The following is a 25,657-nucleotide window of genomic DNA, read 5'->3' on the forward strand; positions in this document are numbered from 1 at the left end:
GTTCCAGAGATGAAAATCATATTCATTTCATAATCCTTGGTAATGCCAGTGTCAGCATTCCAACTAACACACTCCAAACCAATAAACTTTGAGGCAGGCATATTCTCAAAGTTCCATTTTATTAGAGTTGTCATATTGGCACATCTGGGAAAACATGAATCTGAGAGTTCCAGGTTTTCCCTTCGTAATTGAAAATCAAACTCCCATCCCCTGCACCCATCAGCCCATCACATGGTCCAATCAGTCCATCCCATGGTTGTCCCAACAGGAGACATCCCTCCAACCACATCTTGCCAGGTGCGGGATACTTGTCCTTGACTTAAAAGAGATGCAGAGATGGGGCCAGGACCATCTGGGAGTGGGGTGCTGCCTTCAGAGCCTTTGGAGCCTGGCAGCAGCGAGGCAGAGGACCCATGGGAGCCTGTTCCCAGTCTGTGTGTGCATAGAACTGCTAGAAGGCAAGAGCAGCTGAAACAAAAGGGACAACTCAAGAGTAAGGGTGGGAAGTGATTGCCCCTCCCATAAGGGATCAAAGTCAGGCCAAGATGAGGAAACCTTTGCAGGAAGCAAAGTAGTTCGATTAGTTCCGAGTCATCCTTGAAGCTCTTTGTGCTTTGGTTGGTTTCTTTTCTAGTTAATTTGATAATTAGAAAAATCACCTGAGTAGCGCTCCTGGTTTCTTTAGTCTGCAATCAGGATTGGGATGAAAACCATTCGAATGCTGTGGGAGGAGGAATGGATTTCCAGAGAAAAATTGCAGACTACAGGAACCAGGAACATTGCTCATGTGACTCTGAGGACTCAGATACACCTCCAAGTGTTTCAACGACCCTCTGAAAGAATGCAAATGACCAGTTGTCTGCAAGGAATATAAATCCTTCCATTTTCCACTATCCTGTCAGAGCTGAAGAAGCTTCTTGGATGAGAAATGAAACGTCTTCAAAAAGAAAAAGTAAAAAGAAAGTCCAGTTGCCACCTGAAAAGCACCTTTAGGACAACCATGACCTGGATGACTGAGAATATCTACAGACTTTTTGCTTGTGCTAGAGTAATTATTTTTATTAATATTACAACACAGAAAACTCCAATTTTATTAATCATGAGTCATAGTCAATGCTGGCCAGTTTTTTTCTTCATAATTTCAGACCTACTCAAGGATGTGAGAATCATGAAAGTGGAGAATCATGAAAGATTATACATTTATTTCCATCTTCTTCGAGGAGGTAGAATTTTGTTCTTAATTCGGAGGCCAGATCTGTACCTCCACTAGTCCAAAAATAAATCCTGGCATTTTGTAATACTGAACAAATAGTAATTGTTCACATCTGATGTATATTAAAATCAGGGCAATCTTGCTCAAATGGATGGGAGTCAAATTTTTAAGCACATTTTATTCATGCTCTGAAATTAATTTAATGACACTTAAAAGTCAGATTCTTTCCTCCAGCTAACGTGGCTGTAATCATTAGGTTCATAACGTATTGAGCTGATTGGTGAAAATGCAGCATTTATACACTTAGATGGGAAGACTACAACACTTGATGGCATTCTTTGCTAAGAACTGCTAGTCTGAATGTATTCTAATGGATCTACTTCTTCTCTTTTTTGCTATCTGCATTTCCAAAAGAGAAAGAAGGCTGAGATTTTTCTCCTGCTGTTAAATTCAAGTACAAATTATCCAGAGAGTTCTGGGCTTTTTTTTTGAAAAGCAGAAGCACAAGGAGTGCAAATAAATATTCACACCATGGCCTTTGAAATGATGGTACATAAAGACTTATTTCGAGGAACAAACAAGGTGATTAATTCTTTTTGATAAAACATTTGTGCACCTGAGTGTATACCTGTACATGCACAGAAAAGGGATACGATCATGTCATTACAATAACTGACAGCTGTCTTCAGATTAGCTCTGGGCCTTCTTCTTGACAAATCGATAAAAAAGTTTGCAACCACGGAGTGCCAAAGTTTTCTTTTGTGACAGCCTCAGTGGTAGCTCAGCTGATTCGTGGTGGCAGAAGTGAACAAAGAAATAAATTCACATTGTCTAATTACAAGTTCTGCTGTTACAAAACAATGACAAACTAGAGAAGCAGATTGGATTTCTAGGCTGTTCCTTTTTGATAATCAGAACCCTTTGCATGAATACGCCACTTGTTTCACGTCTGAATAGTCTTTTTGATGGTGTTTGGATGGGAGCTGAATGTGTCTATCACTTTCAAAGTTGTTTTGCACAATGTTATAAAAGTATGCTACTGGCTTGCATTTCCTCTGCTTCTTTCACTTAATTCAAAATTTCCACTGAGAGCTATTGATTTCAAGCTTGTTAACTTTTAATTCATGTTGTGAGCTGCACAGCAAATTAAAGTTTGTTGGTGCAACTGGCAGGAAATCCAGGGCAGAAAAATGGAGGAGGGAGGCCTTTCTTTCTCATATCTGTATACTACCAAAATTCTTGTGTCTGTTTGATACCTTGTCAGCTTCAATGTCAGCTTTGGAAGCCATCATTAGCACCAGAACTGCCACATTCCTGTGCCTGGAAAATTGGGAGGGTGGATTTGGTAGAATGTTTGCAGTTAGACATAATAGCATTCTTCTTTACAGTCAAGGTCGTGTTATTCCTGAACCTGGATGAGGAGTGGTTTAAGGGATGTCTCAAGTTGGAATGGATGATGATTGGGCCATGTGATGGAGTGACGGGTGCAGGGGATGGATTTTGTGCTTGTTAATTATTGGAGGAAAACCTGGAATTCTCAGGTTCGGGTTTTCCCAGATGTGCCAGTATAACAACTCTAATAAAATGAAACTTTGAAAAAAAATGGCTGTCTTGCAGTTTTGGTGTTGGAGTTTGTTTCCCTTTTCCTCCCTAGAGGGAGGGGGTCCTTGGGGATATATCAGAATGGAGAATAGGGATGCAGTGTCCCTCATGGTCTACTGCTTCTTTTGTTCCCTTTCTCGGCAAAGTGACAGGAAGTTCTATGGGGAGAAGAAGGAGGAGAAGGAGGAGGAAAAGGAGGAGGAGAAAGAGAAGGAAGAGGAGAAGGAGGAGAAGGAGAAGGGAGAGGAGGGGACGAGGAGGAGAAGGAGGAGGAAAAGAAGGAGGAGAAGGAGGAGAAGGAAGATGAGAAGGAGGAGAAGGAGGAGAAGGAAGAGGAGAAAGAGGAGGAGAAGGAGAAGAAGGAGAAGACTTCACTGGCCATCTTCTGAGGTTTGTGAGGGGATGGAAAATGACCCAACCCTATATTATATGTAGAAAGAAGAATGATCCAATGGATCATGGGTTTTCTAGTACATGATTAATTGTAAAGAAGACACATTACAAGATACGAAAAGAGCCTTAGGATTGTGAAGGCTTTAAAGATCAAATAGAGAAATCTACACGCCAATGGTCTCTCTAGGGTGCTTCACTATTATGACTTTTCACTATTACCCTGACGGTGTGCCAGCAAACAATTATTATTGGTTAACAGAATGGGACACAGGAATTGCCTGCTATCAATTTGGGGGGTAGGGGGCTTCCCAGAGGCATTCTGAGGTCTCCCTAAAGGTATTTGGAAATGAGTGGCATATACACTGGAAAAATCAATCAATCATCCACCAATCAGTCAAAGGATTTTGTTTTTGAAATAACTAATATGCAGTGTTTTGTTTTGTTTTTTTGCTTGCTAGCTACATATGATGAAAATGTCATTCTTTTCCCAAGCTTTAAGGAATCCTGATCTATATTTTTGTCCTTATTCTATCAACCCCTGGAAGAAATTATCTTTCTGATCCTTGTTTGGTGGTCAATTATATCAATATGAATACCGGGTAATTACACTTTGATTAATGATCTGGTGCTGACATGTACTTTAAATTATTGTCATTGTGGGTTTGCCCAGATATATGATCACTGTATCCTTTCCCTCCTTTAATATATATTTACATCCCTGCTGCTTATGATTTGCCAAGCCAGACTTCCCCATCCTGGTACCCACTAGGAATATCATCTCAGGAGAGATCAGATTAAGAAGATTAGCGTAGCTCGTACCATAAGTTTTTTTATATCTCTATTTCTGTAAGATGTTGTTTTTTTTATCCTACCAATCAATAATCCCAAGCAGATTTTTTTTTTTAAAAAAAACTGCTTACAGTTTACTTCCAGCAACCTAAAAATTGTTTCAGCCATGGTGTATAAGAAGTAATTGCATGGTTAGCTAGTAGATCACCAATTGTCTCAACCAATTTTAAAACAATTTTGTCTTTGTGGGTTAGTGGAAGGCCTTTTGGTTACTTTATTAAAATAATCAATACCTGTGGAAGCTGTTCTTACCAACCTAAATGCCTTATTTCACTGTTTCGATAAGAGACTTAAATCAATTGATCCTTAATACGGATAATGATTAAAAGGGAAAACTGAATCTCTTTTATGCTTTATCCAGCACTAACAGCTTTTCCAAGTAATTCAGGAGGTGTTTTCTTTGTTTTTTAGTAGCTGTGTGGTGAATAGCCAAGATGCATTCACCATCCTTGTAAATTCCAGTTATTGTTGATGTGTAAGGGGACTGCTATAGAGAAGAGGGGGTCAACCTATTCGCCAAAGCACCTGAAGGCAGGACAAGAAGCAATGGATAGAAACTAATCAAGGAGAGAAGCAACCTAGAACTAAGGAAAAATTTTCTGACTGTCAGTGGAACAGCTTACTTCCAGAAGTTGTGGATGCTCCAAAACTGGAGGTTTTTAACAAGAGAATGGACAATCATTTGCCTGAAATGGTATAGGGTTTCCTGCTTGGGTTGGACTAAAAACACTCTAACTCCCTTCCAACTCTATTATTCTGTTACTCTAGAACAGGGATGTCAAACTCGAGTCCTCACGGTGTCATCACATGACGTAGCGTGACTTCACTGGGGCATAGGTTTGGCAAGCCAGGAGTTTGGCAGCCCTGCTCTAGAAGATGGGCTTTAACATATATGCTTGGATTTTCTCAACTCCCTTTTTTTGGCTATCTGAGATACTTCGTTCTGTATCTCAGATAGCCAAAAATATCTGGCAGCCTTGAAAAATGCCTGCAGATAATTTATTATTATTAGATTAGATTTGTATCCCATCTTTATTAAGTAACTCAAAGTAGTAAACATCATAAAACTCTGTCCTCCTATTTCCCCCCACAAAAACTTCCTATTTCCCCCCACAAAAGCTGAGGTAGATTAGGCTAAGAAAGAGTGACTGGCATAAAGTCACCCAGTTGGCTTCTAAGGCGGGACTAAAACTCTCAGTCTTCTGGTGATTAGCTCAAAGTCATCCAGTCAGGTTTTATGGCTAAGGTGGAACTAGAACTTACAATTTCCTGGTGATTGGCCCAAAGTCACCCAGCCCACTTTCATGGCTAAGGAGGGACAAGAGCTCAGTCTTCTAGTTCTAGGCCTTAACCACTTAACCACTACACTAAACTGACTCTAATCAATCATAGTGGCTGATATTCTCATTGTAGCATCTCTAGCAGTGTCGGGATTCATTTTTTTTAACTACCGGTTCTGTGGGCATGGCTTGGTGGGCATGGCAGGGGAAGGATACTGTAAAATCTCCAATCAGAGGTGGTATTTGCCGGTTCTTTGAACTACTCAACATTTCCTCTATCGGTCTACCGAACTAGTCAGAACCTGCTGAATACCACTTCTGATCTCTAGGCATGATCCCCTCTTAGGTGAGGGTGTGAGCCATTTTTCTTATGGGCAATTAAGACAGTTGAATATCCATCACCACTTCACTGACCAATTTGAGTTGGGGTAAAATCTCCATTCAAAATGCAAGCAGGTAGAAACAATCGTGTAGGAGAAGACTTCCATGTAAACATGTCTATTTATCCAACTGAATCATCATCTTCTTTTAACGACTCCATAATTCTTGGTGGGGTGAAGTCTGGGCAACTGAATGGAGTTGAGTGTTTACTGGCCAGATGCCCTTCCTGTTGCCAATGTGGAGTTATATTCAGCAGATATATTCTCAACATGCCCAGAGAGAGAAATACCTGCCTCTACCTAGGATCAAACTCACAGCCTCCTCCGCCTCTAGGCCACCGCACCACTCTATTTATCCAACTGAATGAAGAGAGTTATCTAACAACAGGAGAACACAATGGAATTGCTGTTTGAATATTAGGGTAGAGGATAAGGCTTACAAGGATTGCTGGGTTGTGAGTCCATAGGAATCATGAGCTTGGCACGTGTCGCTCGTCGAGCTGCAAGTGAACGTTCCAATGTGGATATGCTGCTTCCCACTTCTTCTGTGTCAGGAACTGAAAGAAAACAAAGCAAAGCTTAAATGCATGAGCATAAGACGAGCGGCTACACAAATGCCTAAATAAAATTCAAATACAAGCTGTTTGGCTCCTTGCTTCCCAGTCAGTGGAAGATAAATGGGCAGGTTCTGTCATAGCTTCCAATTTAAAAAGTAGGGGACTCAATCAACATCCCTTCTTAATAGTAACATAGAAAATATTAAGGGCCACTTTGGAATCAAATGAATTGCTTCTCATTTTCTCAGAATTGACTTTGAATGCTAATTCCTCTTATAAATTTGTGTCACAGCTTAGACGTGTCTCCTTGTAGCTCCAATGGAAAGTACTTTGCAGAGATGCTGATCATCTTTCAAAAATACATTTTGTGACTAGACTTCCTTATAGTTTGTGAAAAAAATTCCTTGGCAAGAATGATCATGTTTTCATATGCTAATTATTTGGTTCAGTCACCATTTGACATTCCATGTGATTTTATTTATTCATTTATCTAAATATTTTCTGCCCAAGGCTGGAAACCAGGATTCTGGGACTTCTAGTCCTGCCTCAGCCATGAAATCCAGTTACTCTCTCAGCCTGCAATGTCGGGCTCAGGTGACAAGTCATTTCATCAAATCTTGTTGCTACCAATGGATCAACACTCTGATGATCTGAAAAAAGAAAAAAAGAACCCCTGCACTTGTGGGAAAATTCTAGGAAGAAAAGAAAAAGTCACCCATTTTGTAGCACACAACTCTGAGTCACCAACAACAGCAATGAAAAGCAGACAATAAAAACAGATACAAATTTAAAAGGAAGAAAAATAAATCAAAGGGCATATCTATACCTATATCTATATCTATATCTTTAATCTCAAGGTTTCAACTTTATTCTCCTGGTGTCTGACCTTCATCAATTTATGATGAAGATTGGTGCAGAAAGGGACAATTTGCCATGACTGACTTGCCTTGGTGGTCTTCCCACTGTTGACTTGCTCCAGCAGACTCGCCGAGGAAACTTGCCACAGGACAACTCACCTCGGGATTACACTAGAATTCTTTATTGGCCAAGTGTGATTGGACACACAAGGAATTTGTCTTTGGTGCAAATGCTCTCAGTGTACACAAAAGAAAAGATACATTCATCAAGAGTCGAGAATCATAAGGTACGACACTTAATGATAGTCATAGGGTACAATAAGCAATCAAATCATACTAGGGAAACAGTCAATAAAAATCCTAAGGATACAAGCAACAAACTTACAGCCATACAGTCACAAGTGGGAGGAGATGGGTGATAGGAATGATGACAAGATTAATAGTAATGCAGACTTAGTAAATAGTTTGACAGTGTTGAGGGAATTATTTGTTTAGCAGAGTGATGGCGTTCGGGAAAAATTGTTCTTGTGTATAGTTGTTCTGGTGTGCAGTGCTCTATAGCGTCTATAACTCAAGAGAGAAACAAGTAGAATTGCAGCTCACCCCAGCCTTGAGGACTTCTATCTTGAGAAGGTTCAAACCTAAAGCAAGACAAGGCCTAGTGCAAGGGACCTGAAGCATACCCACTCTACCTAATCTTAATTGTAGGATTGGGTTTAGCTAGTCTAAAGAAAAGAAGGACTGAGGGGGTGGGGCATATGATAGCATCTGGTATTCAAGAGGCTACAACAAAGGGAAGGGGATCAATTTATTTTCCAAAGCATCAGAGGACAGGATAGAAACAATGGGTGAAAACTAATCAAGGAGAGAAGCAGCCTGAAATTAAGGAGAAATTTCCTAACAGAGAGGACAATTAACCGGTAGAACAGAAGTTGCCTTCAGAAGTTGTGGATGCTTCATTACTGGAGGTTTTTAAGAAGAAACTGGACATCCACTTGTCTGAAATAGTATAGGCCTGAGCAGGAGTTGGACTAGAAGACCTCCAAGGTCCCTTTCAGACCTCCAAGGTCCCTTTCAGTTCTATTCTGAATCTAATCTAATTGAATGGGCAGATACCCTCAAGGGAACATTTAAAGGGCACAATCTCCACTTGCTCAAGACCATTTGCTGTACAAATAAGCCTGATAACAACATTCAAGAATAAGGTTGAATCTTAGGGTGAAACTGTACCATATTTCGAAACTGTAATAGGGTTGCATGCATAAAACATTTCTTTAAAAATATAATTTCAAATCAAACTCTAATGCCAGGATTGCAAGGTCTATGGCTGAAGATTTGGCAGATTGATAGCAAAAAATGAGAAGCTTTAGTTCCACATACAAAGAAGTATAAATATCTCGAATTACACTGATTTGTTATACACATTATTATCTATATTAAACCGGGATATAAACATTCATGTTTATAAGTGAAATAGCAATTACTGGTTTTATGAGCGTTAGAGTTGCAGAAGAAAATTTGCTTGTAATTGTTTACTATTCAAGAGTTTTGCTTTAGCCTTTGAGTTGCATTAACACATGTTGCCTTCTCTGTAGATTTCAGATTTAATTTTTATTAATGATTATGGGAAAAATGTGTTATTTGAAATATCTGAGATCCAATTCAAATGTAAACCTTGGTAAGAAAAAATTACTTATCCAAACAGAATCCAAAGATTGAGATCTTAAGTCATGAGAAGATACCAGTTAAGTACCCTCCTTGAGATCCATGAGGCCACATCCAAACCTACATTTTATTCACAAAGTTGCTAGGAGGAACAGAGGAAGAGGGCCATCATTCACCTGCTATGCTTCTGAACTTCTGGTGTACAGTATCTGTTTGGTCAGTGTGACAAATACTGGTCTAGAAAGGTCTTTGATCTGAATCAGTCTCGGGACTACTCTTAGATTCTTGTAGAATGTCCCATTTCTGCAATACTCAAAGTCTGGGCAGCAGAGGTGGTATTCAGCAGATTCTGACCAGTTCTGGAGAACCAGTAGCGGAAATTTTGAGTAGTTCGGAGAACCGGCAAATACCATCTCTGACTGGAGATTTTATAGTATCCTTCCCCTGCCACACCCATCAAGCCATGCCCACAGAACCAGTAGTAAAAAAAATTGAATCCCACAACTGCTGGGCAGCTATGCACTTTATAGTAATTTGTATCTTAAGGCCTTGAGGTGGCAGTGATCAAGTAAAATCTAGAGGATAAACCAGGCCCAGGACCCAGAATTTGCTAAAGACCTGCTTTCTTGGCTTTAATGCTAGTTGGTTAACATACTCTGGATATTTTTATTGTTCTTAATTGTTTTAATGGTTTTATAGTTTTAGAATTGTCAGCTGTTCAGAGTCACTTGGCTGAGATAGGTAGCTATAGAAACTGAATAAAAAATAAATAAAAATAATAAAAGTAGTCGAGAGTTTGTATCAATAAGTGTGTTTAAATAAGGGAGTATATGCATGCTTGAGTGATGTTTACTAATGAGGTTGGGTGAGGAGACGGTGGTGGCACATTCAGCCAATTCTGACAGGTTCTGGAGAACCGGTAGAGGAAATTTTGAGTAGTTTGGAGAACTGGTAAATACCATCTATGACTGGCCCCACCCCTATCTATTTGCTGCCTGCCAAATCCCAGATGATCGGCTGGGTCTTCTTTTGTTGCCCTGCACAGGAGAACAGAGCTGGAAAGCAGGTTAGTGGGGTGCAGAGGGAATGGGGATTTTACAGTATCCTTCCCCTGGAGTGGGGTGGAAATGGGGATTTTACAGTATCCTTCCCTTGCCATACCCACCAAGCTACGCCCACCAAGCCATGCCACACCTACTAAGCTACACCATGCCCACCAAGCCATGCCCACAGAACCGGTAGTAAAAAATTTTGAATACCACCACTGTGGTGGCAGTATCAACAGTGACTCCATCCAGTTGGGCTATGGCTTTGACCATGATTGGCAGGAGGCCTCACTTGTTCTTAGGTTGAAAAAAAGCTACCAAGTCTTGATTTATAACATATCTAGAGACACACACGAACGTACAAAATACAGAAACATTAAATACCATACAAAACATATGAATAGGCCATTGTCAACAACACAATCTTAGGAATTAATGTCTTGTAGAATTTTCCCTCTGCCTTGTGTTGCTAGCAAGATGAGTAAATTATTACTTGCCATCAAATTTATATGGCACTGGTATATTTGGCATCAAAAACATCACACGGACTGTATTTTTTCTCATCTGACCACTATGTCAAGCAAATGAACCTGAATTGATGCTTAGGCTGTGTTTTTCATGCAATGCCTACAGCATCTCCGCTTGATACACATTTATGGATGAAGTTCCATAATTGCTTCTCACATGATTTTTCAGTGGGATTCATTAGGGATTGTATAAGGGTGTGAACTTCTAGTGTACAGAAGCAATATTCCATACAGAATAATACTGTAAGAAGCAATATTACCAGACTGTGGGGCACTCTTGCTGCCCATCTGCGTTTCGGATTGGCTGTGGCTGCCTGGAGTGATTTCTTGACAGCTCTTGATTGGTGAGACTCTTCCTGGTGGATCAGAACCTGACGGCTTTTCAATGTTCTTCATTTCCATCTCTTCATGATGTATCCAAAGATCTGGAGGCCTCAGGTCTTTCTGGCTGCCCTTTCTTTTGCCAGCACTATGAGTAGCACGCTTTCTGTTCAGGAGAGGAAGAAGGTAGGAAAGAAATGTCAAAATGCCTGAGTTTCTTAAATAATTATTATATTTCTGATAGTTCTCAACGGATGCAGTAAGGGATTGATTAGATTTATTTCCTTTGCCTGAGTAAAATTTCAGCTTAAATTGATCAAGAACAATTGATCAAGCTTTATCCTATCTCGGGGAAACACTCACCTATATAATGGTGCCCCAAATGGCTGTGATCCCAAATTCTACTCTAAGGGCAATTAATCAAGTGGATTATTCTCATAAACCCCTATTGCTCTATTAAGATGGGAGGAAAAAAAAACTTGTACAAATGATTCTTAGATGCCTTATGTAGCTGTATCATACCAAGATAGTTCTATCACCACCTGCATATAAAAGGAATCTATGCATCTTTTAGGCCGCATGGAGAAATTTAATCAAAATGGTTCCATGTGGTAAATCATTCTTCTTATTAGATGTCTGATATAGGGAAGATATCAGACATCTAATCAATCTGCTAATAAGGGGTGGGATGCTCGTTTCTGCCCGGTTCTAAAGAACTAGTAGCTCTGAAGAGCAGCAGACACAGAACCGGTTCTGTGTTTCCTGCTTCCTGTCCTTTATTTCCTGCTTTTTCAAACTCAGCTGCTTTGCATGGCACAGCGGAGGTTGAAAAAGCAGGGAAAAGCGGAGTTTTCAAATGCTGCGCACCTGCGCGCAGCACTTTTCATCTTAAGGTTTTTTTACACGCGCGCGTGCAGCAAAACGTAGTCACTGAACTGGTCATATTGCTGGTTGAATGCCACCCTGCTGCCAATTGATAGATCTCAACCATCTATCAACTGGCAGGCTTAAATCCAGGAAGCCCTCACTGGCACTTGCTCAACAGCTGTCTAACATCTTTGACATCAACACACAATGGAAGGTCAAACGGACTGCTGAATTCCCAGATACAGGCAGTTATGGAGATGACCTTATGCAAAAGGTGTCAGGTTTTGACCTTCCTTGCCAGCATTGGTCAACTCTGAACAGGATCCCATATGCAACATGGTGTCTGCCAGGACAATCGCAGTGCTTCAGGACCATGTGATTGCCATTTGTAATCTTCCCAGCCAGCTTCCAACAAGCAAAGGCAACGGGGAAGCTGGACGATGCAATTCACTTAACAACTGCTGCGACTGGCTTAATGATCATGAGAAAAAAGAGTGTAAAATTGGGTGCGATTCGCTTAACAATCACCTTGCTTAGTAATATAAATACTGGCTTGTATTGTATCCTAAGTTGAGGACTACCTGTATTCCAGGCCTGTATACATTGATAGGCACTTGATATATTGCGTACATTGTCTTTAAGCTATGAAACCAGATGGTTATCCAGAGTTATCAACCCTCCTCCTTATCTATATCTATATCATAGATGGTTATCATCTATATCGTCTATCTACTTATCTCTCTCTCCCTCTCTCTCATCTATCTATCTATCTATCTATCTATCTATCTATCTATCTATCTATCTATCTATCTATCTATGTACACACACACACACACACACACACACACACACACTAGCTTTCCAAATCAATAAGTATTCAAACAGTTATAAAACCACCAGGGATGTAGGCATTATTTAGCATATTTCAAAATAAAGCCAATGATCTTCAACCTTTTTTCAGGCTGGTAGGCACATTTGGAATTTTGAGAATATGTCAGAGGTTCAGGATGGCTGATGGAATGGATTTTCCATTATCAATTACAAAACACCAATTTGCCAAAATTCAAATGCAGCTTCCCCATATGCATAAACACACAGATATACACTATGTGTACACTCTAACTATTTATCTAGCTATCTAGTTAAAAGGCAGGTGGAGCAGGAAATCTGATGGACACCAAGAAAGAGGTTAAGAGCAAATGGTACTTCTAGGATCCTCCGTTTCCTAGACAGAATGTTTTCAGCTAATGAGTTCCTGACTTTTGGAAATAAAGCTGTTCCACTGAGATCAAATCAGATGACCTGAAGTTGTTGAGAGAGTCAGAGAAATATATGAGTTAGATGCAGGAAAATGATAGTAGTATCCCACTTCCAGGTGAAAATTCCCCTGTTATCATAGCCAATCAGAGTTTTAAACCCACTAGTTCCAAGATAGCATGTGCTTCATGTGATGGACCATCTAGACAGAAGGAACTGTCAGTTTTACCAGGTGTTATGAAATCATAGTCTTAGAAGGATTATTTTTCAGGGATTGGATATAACAGAACAACAGTCCATATAGTCAAAGCTATACAGTAGTAATAGTACTGTAGTATTTTATGGTTGTAGTAATTTATGGCTGTGATAGTTGAACCATAAGGAATGCCGCGTGCTGAAGAATTGATGCTTTCAAATTGTGGTGCTGAAGAAATCTCCTGAGAGTCCCTTGGACTGTAAGGAGATCAAATCAGCCAATCCTAAAGGGAATCAACCCTGACTGTTCTTTGGAAAGACAGGCGCTGAAGCTGAAGCTCAAATACTTTGGCCACCAAATGAGAAGAGAGGACTCCTTGGAGAAGACCCAAATGTTGGGAAAGAGTGAAGGCAAAAGGAGAATAGGATGGCAGCAGATGAGATGGTTAGATAGGGTCATTGACACAATGAAAATAAATCTGGGCATACTCCGGAAGACAGAGTAGGAGTGGGGAGTTGGGGTGTTATGGTCCATAGGGGTTGCTAAGGGTCGGGCACAATTTATTGATTGAAAAAGAACAGGATATACAAAATGGACACAGATACACATAGACCACATAGATATCTAAGTGGTCACTAGGAATTGACACATACTTGATGATACATAATCAATCTATCAAGCAACAGTACAAAGTGCATAGGCTATATCTCTGAATTGAAACATAACCAGAATATTAGCAATTTTCCAATTTTTAAGCTGGCTTCTGAAGGAAAGCTAACAAGACCTGAAGAACTTCCCTAGTCTATCCCCGAGAAGCAAAGAGAAAATATGTCTGATCATCCATAGACTAGATAAGGACAAAACTATTTCCAGAAGTTCTACCTAGGTTGGAGCAATCCCAATGTGGCATGCACTGATTAAACTAATCCACTATGGCAAGAGATAGCATTATTATTATTTAGCATATGGCAAATACCTATAGTGGTTCAAACGTTAATGTCCAGTTCATTCAAGGACAGGGTGGTCTTTGTTGAAAAAAATCAAACATTGGGCCAGTGTAAGCTCTTATGGACATTCAGACACAATGTGATGGATATTTTGTCGAGAAGCACCACAGTCACACTGAGGGGTAGAGACAAGACCCCACTTAAACAATGAGCAGACACCATGTTGGGTTTGGATTCTGTTCAGAGTTGACCAATGCTGGAGAGGAAGGTCAAAACCTAGCAACTTTTGTGTAGGGTCATCTACATAACAGCCTGAATCTGGACATTCAGCAGCCCATTTGGCTTTCCATTGTGTGTTGATGTCAAAATTGTTAGACTTAGGGTTGGTCTACTCCATGGCTGAACACTGCGCCCCTGTTTGGCTCAATAGCTGCTACACTAGCAAGATTGATGCAAGACTAAATGATACAATGAAGATCATAAGCGGTTGCATAAAGTCTACTGCTATTTGCTGGCTCCCTGTCTTGAGACAAATTGTACCACCAGCTCTACGAAGGCAGGAAGCCTTAGTGAAGGAGTAATTATGAGAGGCAGCATTATCAGATAGAGATTAAAAGTAGGTAATGAACACATACTGTAGTCTGTCAAAGTATCTAAGGAGAAAAATTGACACCTGGAGATGAACAGCAAGAACCTTAAAAAATGGTATACACTGGATGAAGAAATGCACGAAGTATATCCAATAAAAATGTTTCAGCTAGTATCACTAAGTAAGAAAGGGATCTTTGGGCTCTGAAGGAATGTTTTATGAAAATACTTTCAATACCTGACAGCAATGTCTTTATAAAATATGTATGTTAGTTTTGGAAACATGACGCAGGAATCAGGGCATCTCACAAGAACAAATAAATGGAAATAAATAAAAGGAAAATGAATAAAACAAAATGGAGGGGGGGATGAGAAAGGGAAGTGGAAGTATGCAGAGAAGACCATCTGGGAGAAAGATTTGCAATGTTTGATATATGTTAAAGAATTTAAGAAAGGTGGTTAAGTTAGAGATAATTTACAAAGATTATAAAGCTAGAAAGTGCATGCAAGAAATCAAAGAAGAGAGGGGTCAGGGGAAACACGGATTTATTTCTGGAATCATTGAAGAAGAGATTTCAAGGAAATACTCCACTCAAATTAGGAAATATCTTAACAAGAAATATAGTGATGACCATCAATTTCAACATCTTCAAGATTGCTTAAATGGGGGGAATTTAAAAACCAATTTAGCATCCAGGCTCTACGAATCCTGGTGCCTCTTTTTAGGGGCAGGGGACCTTATCCACAGATCTTCAGTCCTGAGGGATGATTGGTCTGCTTTCAGAGAGAAAACATAAAGAATGGTTGCTGGAACTGGATATGTCTCGTCTTATGAAAAGAAGGACTAGGGGAGACATGATAGCAGTGTTCCAATATCTAAGGGGCTGCCACAAAGAAGTGGGAGTCAAGCTATTCTCCAAAGCACCTGAGGGCAGGACAAGAAGCTATGGATGGAAACTAATCAAGGAGAGAAGCAACTTAGAACTAAGGAGAAATTTCCTGACAGAACCATTAAAAAAGTTGTAAATGCTCCAAGACTGGAAGTTTTTAAGAAAAGATTGGATAACTATTTGTCAGAAGTGATGTAGGCTTCTTGCCTAAGCAGGGGGTTAGACTAGAAGACCTCCAAGATCCCTTCCAACTCTGTTATTCTATTCTAAGCTCCTTCTCATATTCTCTCCTGCTGACTGCTTTATTGCGCACCATAAAGTGGCAACAGAATTAGCTCCAGCTGAAGCTACTTGCCAGCCCCTTGCAGCTAGACACAAAACTTCATGCTGAAAGCATATGTTGGGAAGATAAACTGACAAAGTCCAACCAGAGGAAATGTCAATAACATATTGAAGAGATGCCAGCTTGTTGCTCAGCAGAGGTGATTTGTTAACTAGGTGGTGCAAAACTGTTATAAAATTCCCTCCAGAAAAGGAGGGAATACATGAAGTTCCTTAGTAAAAAAAATGTCTATTTCCTGATATCACCAACCTCCATTGGTAATATAGATTTTTAATTAACAGAAATAGCTACTTTTTATATATTTTCCACACCGCTATATTTATCTTAGACATGCATTAAGATGCATTTTAACCTTGGTATTATTTGGCATCAGAATGTATTCATTACATGTTAGCGTTTTATGAATATTTATTACAATATGTTCTCTTCTTATATGACAGGAATGTTTGCACATTTTCTATTCCCCCCCCCAAGAAATATCTCACCTTTGCTTTTTGTGCCAAAAAAAAGAGAAAGCTGACAAAGTATACATGTGTTTTCATGAGACGTGAAAATTTGCATTATAATAAATGCATATACAGCGTGTTCCTTCATTTTACTAAGCTTCTATGTCACTTTGAACAGCTTATTATTCTACCACATGTAAACAAGTTTAAAACAGCAAAAATCATCACACAAATAAATATTGCCAAATAAAATAGTCCTCTGTCAAGGCATCATATATACTCATTATTATTGTGAGTAGTATTAACATCCTAGATTTGATAGCAAAATGCTGTTTGCGTACTTTTATCAAGACGAATCAAAACTGCAGGAACAAAAACCTTGTTCAAGAGAAGATGACTGTTGTCTAGTTTTCAAGGAAACCATATCAGTGTAGATTCACTAATGAAAGGATTTCCAGAATTTCTGACAGGGAATTCTAGCACAATGTAGATTATTTTGGGAGAAACATATTTTAGCACAGATGGTGCATGTCATAGTATACGGTCTTGATTTGTAATGCCTAATTATAAGCCACACTGAACTGATATCACTTCTTGGGGAAATGCATATACTATTGGGTGAAAAAAGCTTGCCTTTGGTTCGTCTGGAGCACAATTTGCAAACCATTCCTCCTGGTTTATAGAAACACTGATCCTATTAATTAACGAACTGTGTAATATTTTTTTTTTAGGACCAAATGAAGGCTGGGAAAAATCTATTCTGCCTGCAGGTGTTCTGACCCAGGTTTTGTCAAACTTAATGAAACACAAACTTATTGTAAAAACAAAACCGATTTTAATGCAACGCTGGGAATTACTTTCATTCTCAGCCAGAACTATTTATAAACAGTTTCCCCAGATAAGAGCACGCCTTTCAGTGCTGTAGAATGCTGCCAAAAAACAGAAGTCCAATTAAATATAACTGAACACCCCCATAAGTATCAGAAAAAAATGACCAGAGTATGCAAAGCTTCAAGAAGGACTCAGAATGTAATTGAACGGCTTTGCTTCCTGCAAAGCATTCCTCATTGAGGTCTGACTTTTATCCCTTATGGGAGGGGCACCAGCCTTACTCCTGAGTCGCCCCTTCTGCTTCAACTGCTCTTGCCTTCTAGCAGCTCTGTGCATATGTGCACTGGGAACAGGCTCCCTTTGTTCCTCTGCCTCGCTGCTGCCAGACTCCAAAGGCTCCAAAGGCAGCACTCCACTTCCAGATGGTCCTGGCCCCATCTCTGCATTGGACACAGGACCATCGTCCAAATCCTCCCCTGACTTCCTGCCTGGTTCCCATTCTTCCCCACTGTTAGATCCCGCTGCCGTCTGCACCAGCTGCCGGTGAACCACAACAGCAGGACACTTTTTAGTAGGAGTAACACTGGAGGATGATGACCAAGATTATAGTGGTACTCTTCAACTTACGACTGTAATTGAGCTGGGAATCACATAAGTCATGTTGGTCATTAAGCAGGTCACCACATGGCCACACCTAATTTTATACTCTTTTCTATGGTGGTCATGGTCATTCAGTGACTGAATTGTCCTCAATGGGAATTTTATTAAATGCCAGAAACTGGAAGTAAATGTTGGCTCCTGGCAAAAAAAAAAATGTCATCAATTGTGGCCATATGACCATGGGATGCTGCAAACAGACATCAATGTAGACCAGTTGATGTACACCCAAAATGCAGTCCTGTGACTAGAATGGGCCACTGCGGGAACTTCAAAACTAGGTTGTAAGTAGCCCTGGAGAAGCCCGTCTTAACTTCCAACTGGTTGTAAATCCAGGACTACCTGTGATAAGAATTCTCAGAGAGGTTGAATATGTTTACTCCAGAGAAGAGAAGAAGAGAAAATTTCAGAGAGATATAATAACTCTATTCATCAGAATCATCAGAAATAGGTGTGACAGGCAGGATAGGTGTAATGCAAGGAGCTTTGTAATGTTTTGGCATTCTGGTGTGCGACTCACCCTGCTTCTACGTGTGTCATGATTTTGCACACATGCAACAAAGGGATGGGGTTTGTGGTACAACACTGTGACACTGCTTCCTTTATTCTGACAAAAGCAGCCAACAGCCTGTCGGCACAGATGGTATCGGAGATATTTTAAAACAGGTCAGATGGCCATCTATCAGGGATTTTTGCATGGAATGAAATGGAATGGAATGGAATGGAATAGAATAGAATAGAATAGAATAGAATAGAATAGAATAGAATAGAATAGAATAGAATAGAATAGAATAGAATAGAATAGAATTTTTTATTGGCCAAGTGTGATTGGACACACAAGGAATTTGTCTTGGTGCAAATGCTCTCAGTGTACATAAAAGAAAAGATACATTCATCAAGAGCCAATATTCATAAGGTACAACACTTAATGATAGTCCTAGGGTACAATAAGCAATTAAATCATACTAGGAAACAGTCAATACAAATAGTAAGGATACAAGCGACAAACTTACAGTCATACAGTCACAAATGGGAGGGGATGGGTGATAAGGAGTGATGAGAAGATTAGTAGTAATAGTAGTGTAGACTTTGTAAATAGTTGGACAGTGTTGAGGGAATTATTTGTTTAGCAGAGTGATGGCATTTGGGGAAAAACTGTCATTGTGTCTAGTTGTTCCAGTGTGCAGTACTCTATAGAGTAGGAGTTGAAACAGTTTATGTCTGGGATGGTGAGGGATCTATAGATATTTTTTTACATGGGAAGGACCTTGCGAGGGACCTTTTTGTATGAGTGGCCAAAACGGGGCAAGGGGGGGCTCATGTACCTCCCCATGTCCCATTTTGACTGGCAAAGTGCTGCAGTAGGCTTTTCAGGCCAAAAATGGCCCGTGTGGGGCCCCAACACCCCGTTTTGGCTGCACCCAGGGTACTGCAGGAAGCGTCGGTCCCATCTCCCCTCTCCTCCCAGATGCTTCACGGAGAACTACAATGCTGATCTGGCTCTCAAAGAAATCCAGTTTGACACCCCTGGATTAGATGATCTCCAGAATCTCTCTAATCAATGTGTATTTGTTACTCCTTAATTTTAAAAAAGCACATTGTTTATCACACACATATACACACATCCATATGCTCATAGCAAATAAAGAATTTAGGAAAGAAGTTTTCAGAATGAATGAAAAATCACCTTAGCTGTTGGAAATGGATAAACAGCTTGCCATACCCCGTATCCGCCTCCCTTTTTTTTTTTATTTTGATTAGGGGAACATTATTTCTACAATAGATTGTTTAACACAAATAATAGAAAAATAAACCATCTTCTTTCCTTAAGGCAAGGAAAACTGCAGGGTACTTTATTTTTATTTAGCATCTATAGAAACCATGCGATCTCTGATATACCAAACTAAAACACCTGATTATACAGCACATACAAACACAAATAGGAGTTTAAATAAAGAATCAGCAAACGCATGTATGTAAAGTGTGTGGAAAATACAATAGATGCGATCTTGAGTGAGAATAAAACTGTGATAAAATCGCCATAATATGGCATCATAGAATTGCAATAAGATAGATTCTATAGTTTGATATCTATGGAAGCTACTCATGTAACTGCTTCTGATGTGGCTGCAATGAGATCATCCCAGGTACTTTGAAATTAGAATACAATACAATACAATACAGTAGAAACTGGACGGGACCTTGGAGGTCTTCTAGTCCAACTCCCTGCCCAAGTAGGAAAACCTGTATCATTTCAGATAAGTGACTTTCCAGTCTCTTCTTAAAAACCTTCAGTGATGGAACACCCACAATTTTGGAAGGCAATCAGTTAAATATCCTTACTGTTAGGAAGTTTCTCCTTAATTTCAGGTTGGTTTTCTCTTTCATTAGTTGACAACCATTGATCCTCTGGTGCTTTGGAGAATACTTTGACCCCTTCTTCTTTGTGGCAGCCCCTCAAATCCTGGGATATTGCTATCACATCACCTCTAGTTCTTCTTTTCTTTAGGCTAGCCAAACCCAATTCCTCCAACCATTCTTCATGTGTTTTAGTCTCCGGGCCTTTGTTTAGCTTAGTTGCTCCTCTCTGAACTTTTTCCAAAGTCTCAACATCTTTTTTGTAATATGGTGACCATAAGTCGGTTGCAGTATTCCAGGTGCAGTATTCCTGACAAGACATTCTCAAACTATATGTATTATCACTTGTTCCAGTGCACCACAGTCACGTCGGGACTCTTGGCTGTTCTGCACTTCAAAAGTTTTTGCCCTAGTTCTTCCGTGGCCTTCCCTGATTCTATTCAAGCACCTCCATATTTTTCAGGGCAGCTGCCTACCTAGAAGTGGCTTTGTTGGATCCACATAATCTGTTTGGTTATGGTTATTAAGGATCACCCATATTGATCACCAAGGTGCTTCTACAAATCAAAAAGAATCTATCCACCTCTATTTTAGTTCATTCCTCTTTAATTCTGTCTCTCTTTTGCACACAACGAAGGAAAAAGAAATGAACCAGACTTGCTTGAATTGACTACTTAGATTAACATTACATAATTAAATTAGCATGCCCAATTTACTTCAGCCAATAGGAATCAATGTTTAAAGCAACAGCTACTCTTGGGGAGCTACTTCTATGCACACCCGATCATTATAAGAGAAAAAATTTAACAGTGTGGTGTTAACACAGTGTGATAACAATTAACAGTGAGATGTTAAGACCATCCCCATTGGACTATATACTCCCTTGTGTTACTTTTAGATTTGTGATTTTATTGCACATGTGAAGGACCTGTCAGATATGCTTCCAAAATTGGGGGCTAATGATGGAGTGTAGGATCTGAACTGATGCAAGGTACTTCTTTGGGTGGAATAGTTTTATATTCCAAAAACCATCAAGGAGAGATTTAAATATAGTTCCTTCTCCTATGCTCTCTAACCTATGTTTCCCCTTAAGGCCATTAAGAGGGAATTTCACTGGAAATGGAAAGAGACAGAAGAGTTTAGAGCAAGGGTTTCAAACTCAAGGCCTGTGGGCCAAATCCGGCCCACGGGGCGCTTAAATCTGGCCTGTGGGGCTGGCCTGGAAATATCGAAGAACTGGCCTGTGGCTCATTTTTGGCCTCCCCGGCCTCCTGCAGTACTCTGCTGGCCAAAAACAGGCCATGGGAGGGGGGAGGCTGTCGATCTCTGCAAAGAACTGGATCTACCACCTCTCTGCTGGTCCAGATTGGCTGCCAAGCTGCAATATCAGGCTCGAAGTGAAGATCGGGGATTCACAGCTCCAAGGCTGTGAAATGTCATCGGCAGCCGTCGCTGCAAGTTCGGATCGGCTGCCAAGCTGTAATGTTGGGCTCCAAGATGCTGATAAGATGTAGAGCCCATAAGATGTAGAGCTCATAGGCCAGGGAGGCCAAAAATGAGCCTTGCAGGACCTCCATGCGGCCCGTTTTTGGCCACCTGAGTGCTGCAGGCGGCCCTGGGGGCTGAAAATGAGGCATGGGGGCCCCCCATGCACCCCATTTTGGCTGGCAAAGTGCTGCAGGTGGCATCCATCTCCTCTCCCTCCTTCTCCCTGTCCCCCCCGGCCCGCAGAGGAGAACTACCATGCTGATCCGGCCTTCAAAGAAATCCAGCTCGATATCCCTGGTTTAGAGGCCCCAAAAAATTAGAGATGGGGAGATAGTATGATCTGAGTAGTAGTTATTACTTTAAGTCTTACAGGATAGTGGTATTTATACAGGGAGAACATATTCTACAATGAGTCATTCATTTTCATTTATTTTTATCAGTGACATTTCTTCCTATGGCCTTGTCTCAAAATTCTGTTCCTGTTTATTGTCAGTGGGGCTTGAGGCAATGCACAGAAATAAATGTGCAGCATAATAAATTGTTCTCTTTCTAAATCTTGGATAACAATATGATCTGTTTGGAATGAATTATTATTTATAAAAATCCCAAAGGTGCTTTTCTCAAAAGGCAACTGGACTTTGTTTTTCCTTGAAGACATTTTGCTTCTCACTCAAAATGCATATTCCATTGTGGACTTCCCAAGGCATTATAAAGTGGTATTAACACTTCATATGATCTTGAGTCTATTCTTCTTTTAAAGCAGCCTGGGACTGCATTGGCTTTGGCAGCTGCAGCCAAAATATATAAGGAATATGTCTGTTTGTCTATCAATCTTCTGTCTATCTATCTATCTATCTATCTATCTATCTATCTATCTATCTATCTATCTATCTATCTATCTATCTATCTATCTATCTATCTATCTATCTATCTACCATGTTTCTCATAAAATAAGCCCAGGTCTTTTTTTTTTTTTTTTGAGCCCCGAAAAAACAGCTAGGATATATTTTCGGGGGTGACTTAATTTCTTCCCCCATAGGCACCTCCACCTAGAGTGCCCCATGCATACTCACCTCTCCATGAGGCCACCACTGGAAGCTCCCCAAAGGTAGAGTCACCAGCTGCTTCTATCGGCCAGTAGAAGTGGCCCCGAGGCGAGCACCAACGCGCACTCACCTAGTCATGAAGCTGTTTCTATCAGCCGATGGAAGTTCCCCAAAGGCAGAGTCACCAGCCGCTTTGGGGTGAAGCCTGGCTGCCCGCAGGGTGCTCCTGAGATGAGCGCCCCACACACACTCTCCTCGAGGCCATTTCTATCGGCCGATGGAAGCTCCCAAAAGGCAGAGTCACCAGCCGCTTCCACTGGCCGATAGAAATGGCTTTGTGGCGAGGGGAGTGCGTGTGGGAGAGTGGCTGTAAACTTTTCTTAGCAGAAGGGAAGCAAGCTGAGTTTCTCTCTCTCTCTCTCTCTCTCTCTCTCCCACCCACACACACAAACACCACCCCTACTAGCCCTCGTCCCTGCACCAGGTCAGCCAAGCCCTTCTGGTGAGGGAAAGTTTCAGCATCTGCGGGGTTCCCACCACCGCCCTTCCCTCCCCAGGCCAGACCTTTTCTGGACACCCTGCCAAAGTCCCAGGGCAGCCAACCTCCCTTTACCTGCCGCCGCTGCTGGTTTGGGGAGCAGGGGGGCCGCTGGGGAGGAGGCAGCAGAGATCACTACTGTTAGAAGGGAGATTGGGCGGGCTTCCAAACAGAGATGCGGGAACGGTCTTCATGGGAATGCAGTGGGGAACAGGGTGAGTGTGAAAGGGTCACCGCCACGGCACAGGAGGGCGGGAGGGAGCTGGAGCGAAGAAGGGCCGGGGAGAAGCTAAACCGTCCTTTCTATTGCTCTGGTGAGGGCCAAATATTTGCAGGGGATGGTTAGAAAGGCCTAATTTCAGTATGAACCTTGAGTCATGGGGGGGCAGTTGAACGGCGAAGGCACTCTGCACATGATCCGAGGCAATCTGGCCATAGCTCATGGGTAGCGCTGCTAACAGTTGGGGGGAGTCTGAGAACTTCAGCAACACCTCCTATTGTCCCCCCCCTCTCTCTGAGCACCTGAAAGAGCGCCCGTCATTAACCAATTAACCAACTCCAGCCTCAGAATCCCTTATTTTGGCATAATTCGGGATGAGAGAGGAGCTTTAAAACCAGGGACTTGGCGACGAGGTGCAGGTTCTTTTTTTTTTGATTGAGTTCAATCACGAGACATTTCTGGATTTCGTCGGATGTCTGAGGCATTCAGAAGAACTTTTGAAAAACTTGCGGGTCTAACTTTGAGAAGCAATGAATTTGGTCCTCTCAAATGACGGAGGTTAGGGACGGTCTTTGGAGACCTCCCCTCTCTTTTAGCTGAGGGAGACCTGGGCGATTTTAGGCCAAGAGCTGCCCTGGAGAGATTGATCAGAGAATGGGCAGGAAAGCAAAACAAGAACACATTTGGGCTAAGGCCTTTTCTCCGATTCCCTCCGTCGCAATCTCACAATTTTTATCCAGACACAGATGCATATGTGCTTTCTCTCCTGCCCCGCTGGTAAATTCAAAGACAACTTATGAGCGCTCCCCTCACCATGAGGCCATTTCTATCGGCCGATGGAAGCTCCCCAAAGGCAGAGTCACCACCCGCTTCTACCGGCCGATAGAAGTGGCTGGTAACTCTGCCTTTGGGGAGCTTCCATCAGCTGACAGAAATGGCCTCGTGGCAAGGGGAGTGCACACAAGTGCTGGCCCCGAGGCCGCTTCTACCGGCTGATAGAAGCAGCTGGTGACTCTGCCTTCGGGGAGCTTCTATCAGCCGATGTTCTATCAGTAGTAGATCAGGGTATTCTAGGCTAGGCTACCTGCATGGCGCTTCAAAAGGCAAGTTTTCTCCCCCCCTTTCCTCCCCCCCCCATTTCTCTTCACCTCATGTAGTTCTAATGAACGATATGAGAAATGGTGGGGAAACGCATGGTTTAAATAGGCCTAAATTTTGGGGGCGGGGCTTAATTTCACCTCATGCCTAGAAATCATGCTGGGCCTTCTTATTGGTGGAGGCCATATTGTTGGGGAAACACAGTACCTTTCTATCTATCTATCTATCTATCTATCTATCTATCTATCTATCTACCTATCTATCTATCATCTTAATATATTTTGGAATGTATAAGGAATGTTGCTTATATAAGGACCCAGATTCTTGGGGGCAATATCTTGACTCTGTAAACCATTTAGAAAGGGCTGTGAGGCAGTATATAAGTCTAAGTGCTACTGCTATTTCTTATAAAATATAAAATATGTAGGGACCTGGTGGCTCAGTGGCTAAGGCGCTGAGCTTGTCGATCAGAAAGGTTGGCAGTTCAGCAGTTCGAATCCCTAGCACCGCCTAACAGAATGAGCTCCCATTACTTGTCCCAGCTTCTGCCAACCTAGCAGTTCGAAAGCACGTAAAAATGCAAGTAGAAAAATAGGGACCACTTTGGTGGGAAGGTAACAGCATTCTGTCTGCCTTTGGCATTTAGTCATGCCGGCCACATGACCACAGAGACGTCTTCGGACAGCGCTGGCTGTTCGGCTTTGTAATAGAGATGAGCACCGCCCCCTAGAACAGGAAGCGACTAGCACATATGTGTGAGGGGAACCTTTACCTTTACCTGTAAAATATACAAGGAATACTTCTACTCACATTGTTGTATAGGAGTGAAAATATGGATGTGAGATGAAGCATAAAAGTTAAGTGCCGCAGGAATGAGATACTTAAGGAGTTTGTGTGGTAAAACAAGAGAAGGGTCAAGAAGGAATGGGTGCTCAAAACTAAGTGAGCAGTAAGAAGGAAATACACTGAAGTATCTGCTTAATATCTGAATTTCAGGTTTGAATTGAGGAGTCCTTGATGCTCTTTTAATTTGATTCTTTGCTTGCAGATGTTTTATTGGTAAGTAGATCATCAGCGAATACAAGTGTGGATAATGGTTTACATATAGTAGTTGGCTCTGCCAGTTTTGGAGGGGGTGTGGTTTCCTCCTTGGTAGTTCCTTGATTAGGGTAAAGTTTTCTGTTTGATTGTTTGCCT

At 41.3% G+C, this 25,657-nt stretch overlaps 1 protein-coding gene across 1 annotated transcript in view; it reads right to left on the bottom strand.

Moving 5' to 3' along the window:
- DCC (DCC netrin 1 receptor) overlaps positions 1 to 25,657 on the bottom strand; it is a 1,175,771-nt gene that overhangs the window by 37,632 nt on the left and 1,112,482 nt on the right. Inside the window, exons 24-25 of the mRNA XM_087927493.1 lie at positions 10,630 to 10,856; positions 6,158 to 6,274 (exon numbers count right to left, since the gene is read on the bottom strand). Of these exons, the coding sequence (XP_087783619.1) occupies positions 6,158 to 6,274; positions 10,630 to 10,856 (344 nt within the window). The remainder of the gene's footprint in view (positions 1 to 6,157; positions 6,275 to 10,629; positions 10,857 to 25,657) is intronic.

The sequence above is a fragment of the Pseudonaja textilis genome, chromosome 2, assembly GCF_049901715.1.
Source record: "Pseudonaja textilis isolate UNSWEBS1 chromosome 2, rPseTex1.2, whole genome shotgun sequence".
NCBI classification, from domain to species: Eukaryota; Metazoa; Chordata; class Lepidosauria; order Squamata; family Elapidae; genus Pseudonaja; species Pseudonaja textilis.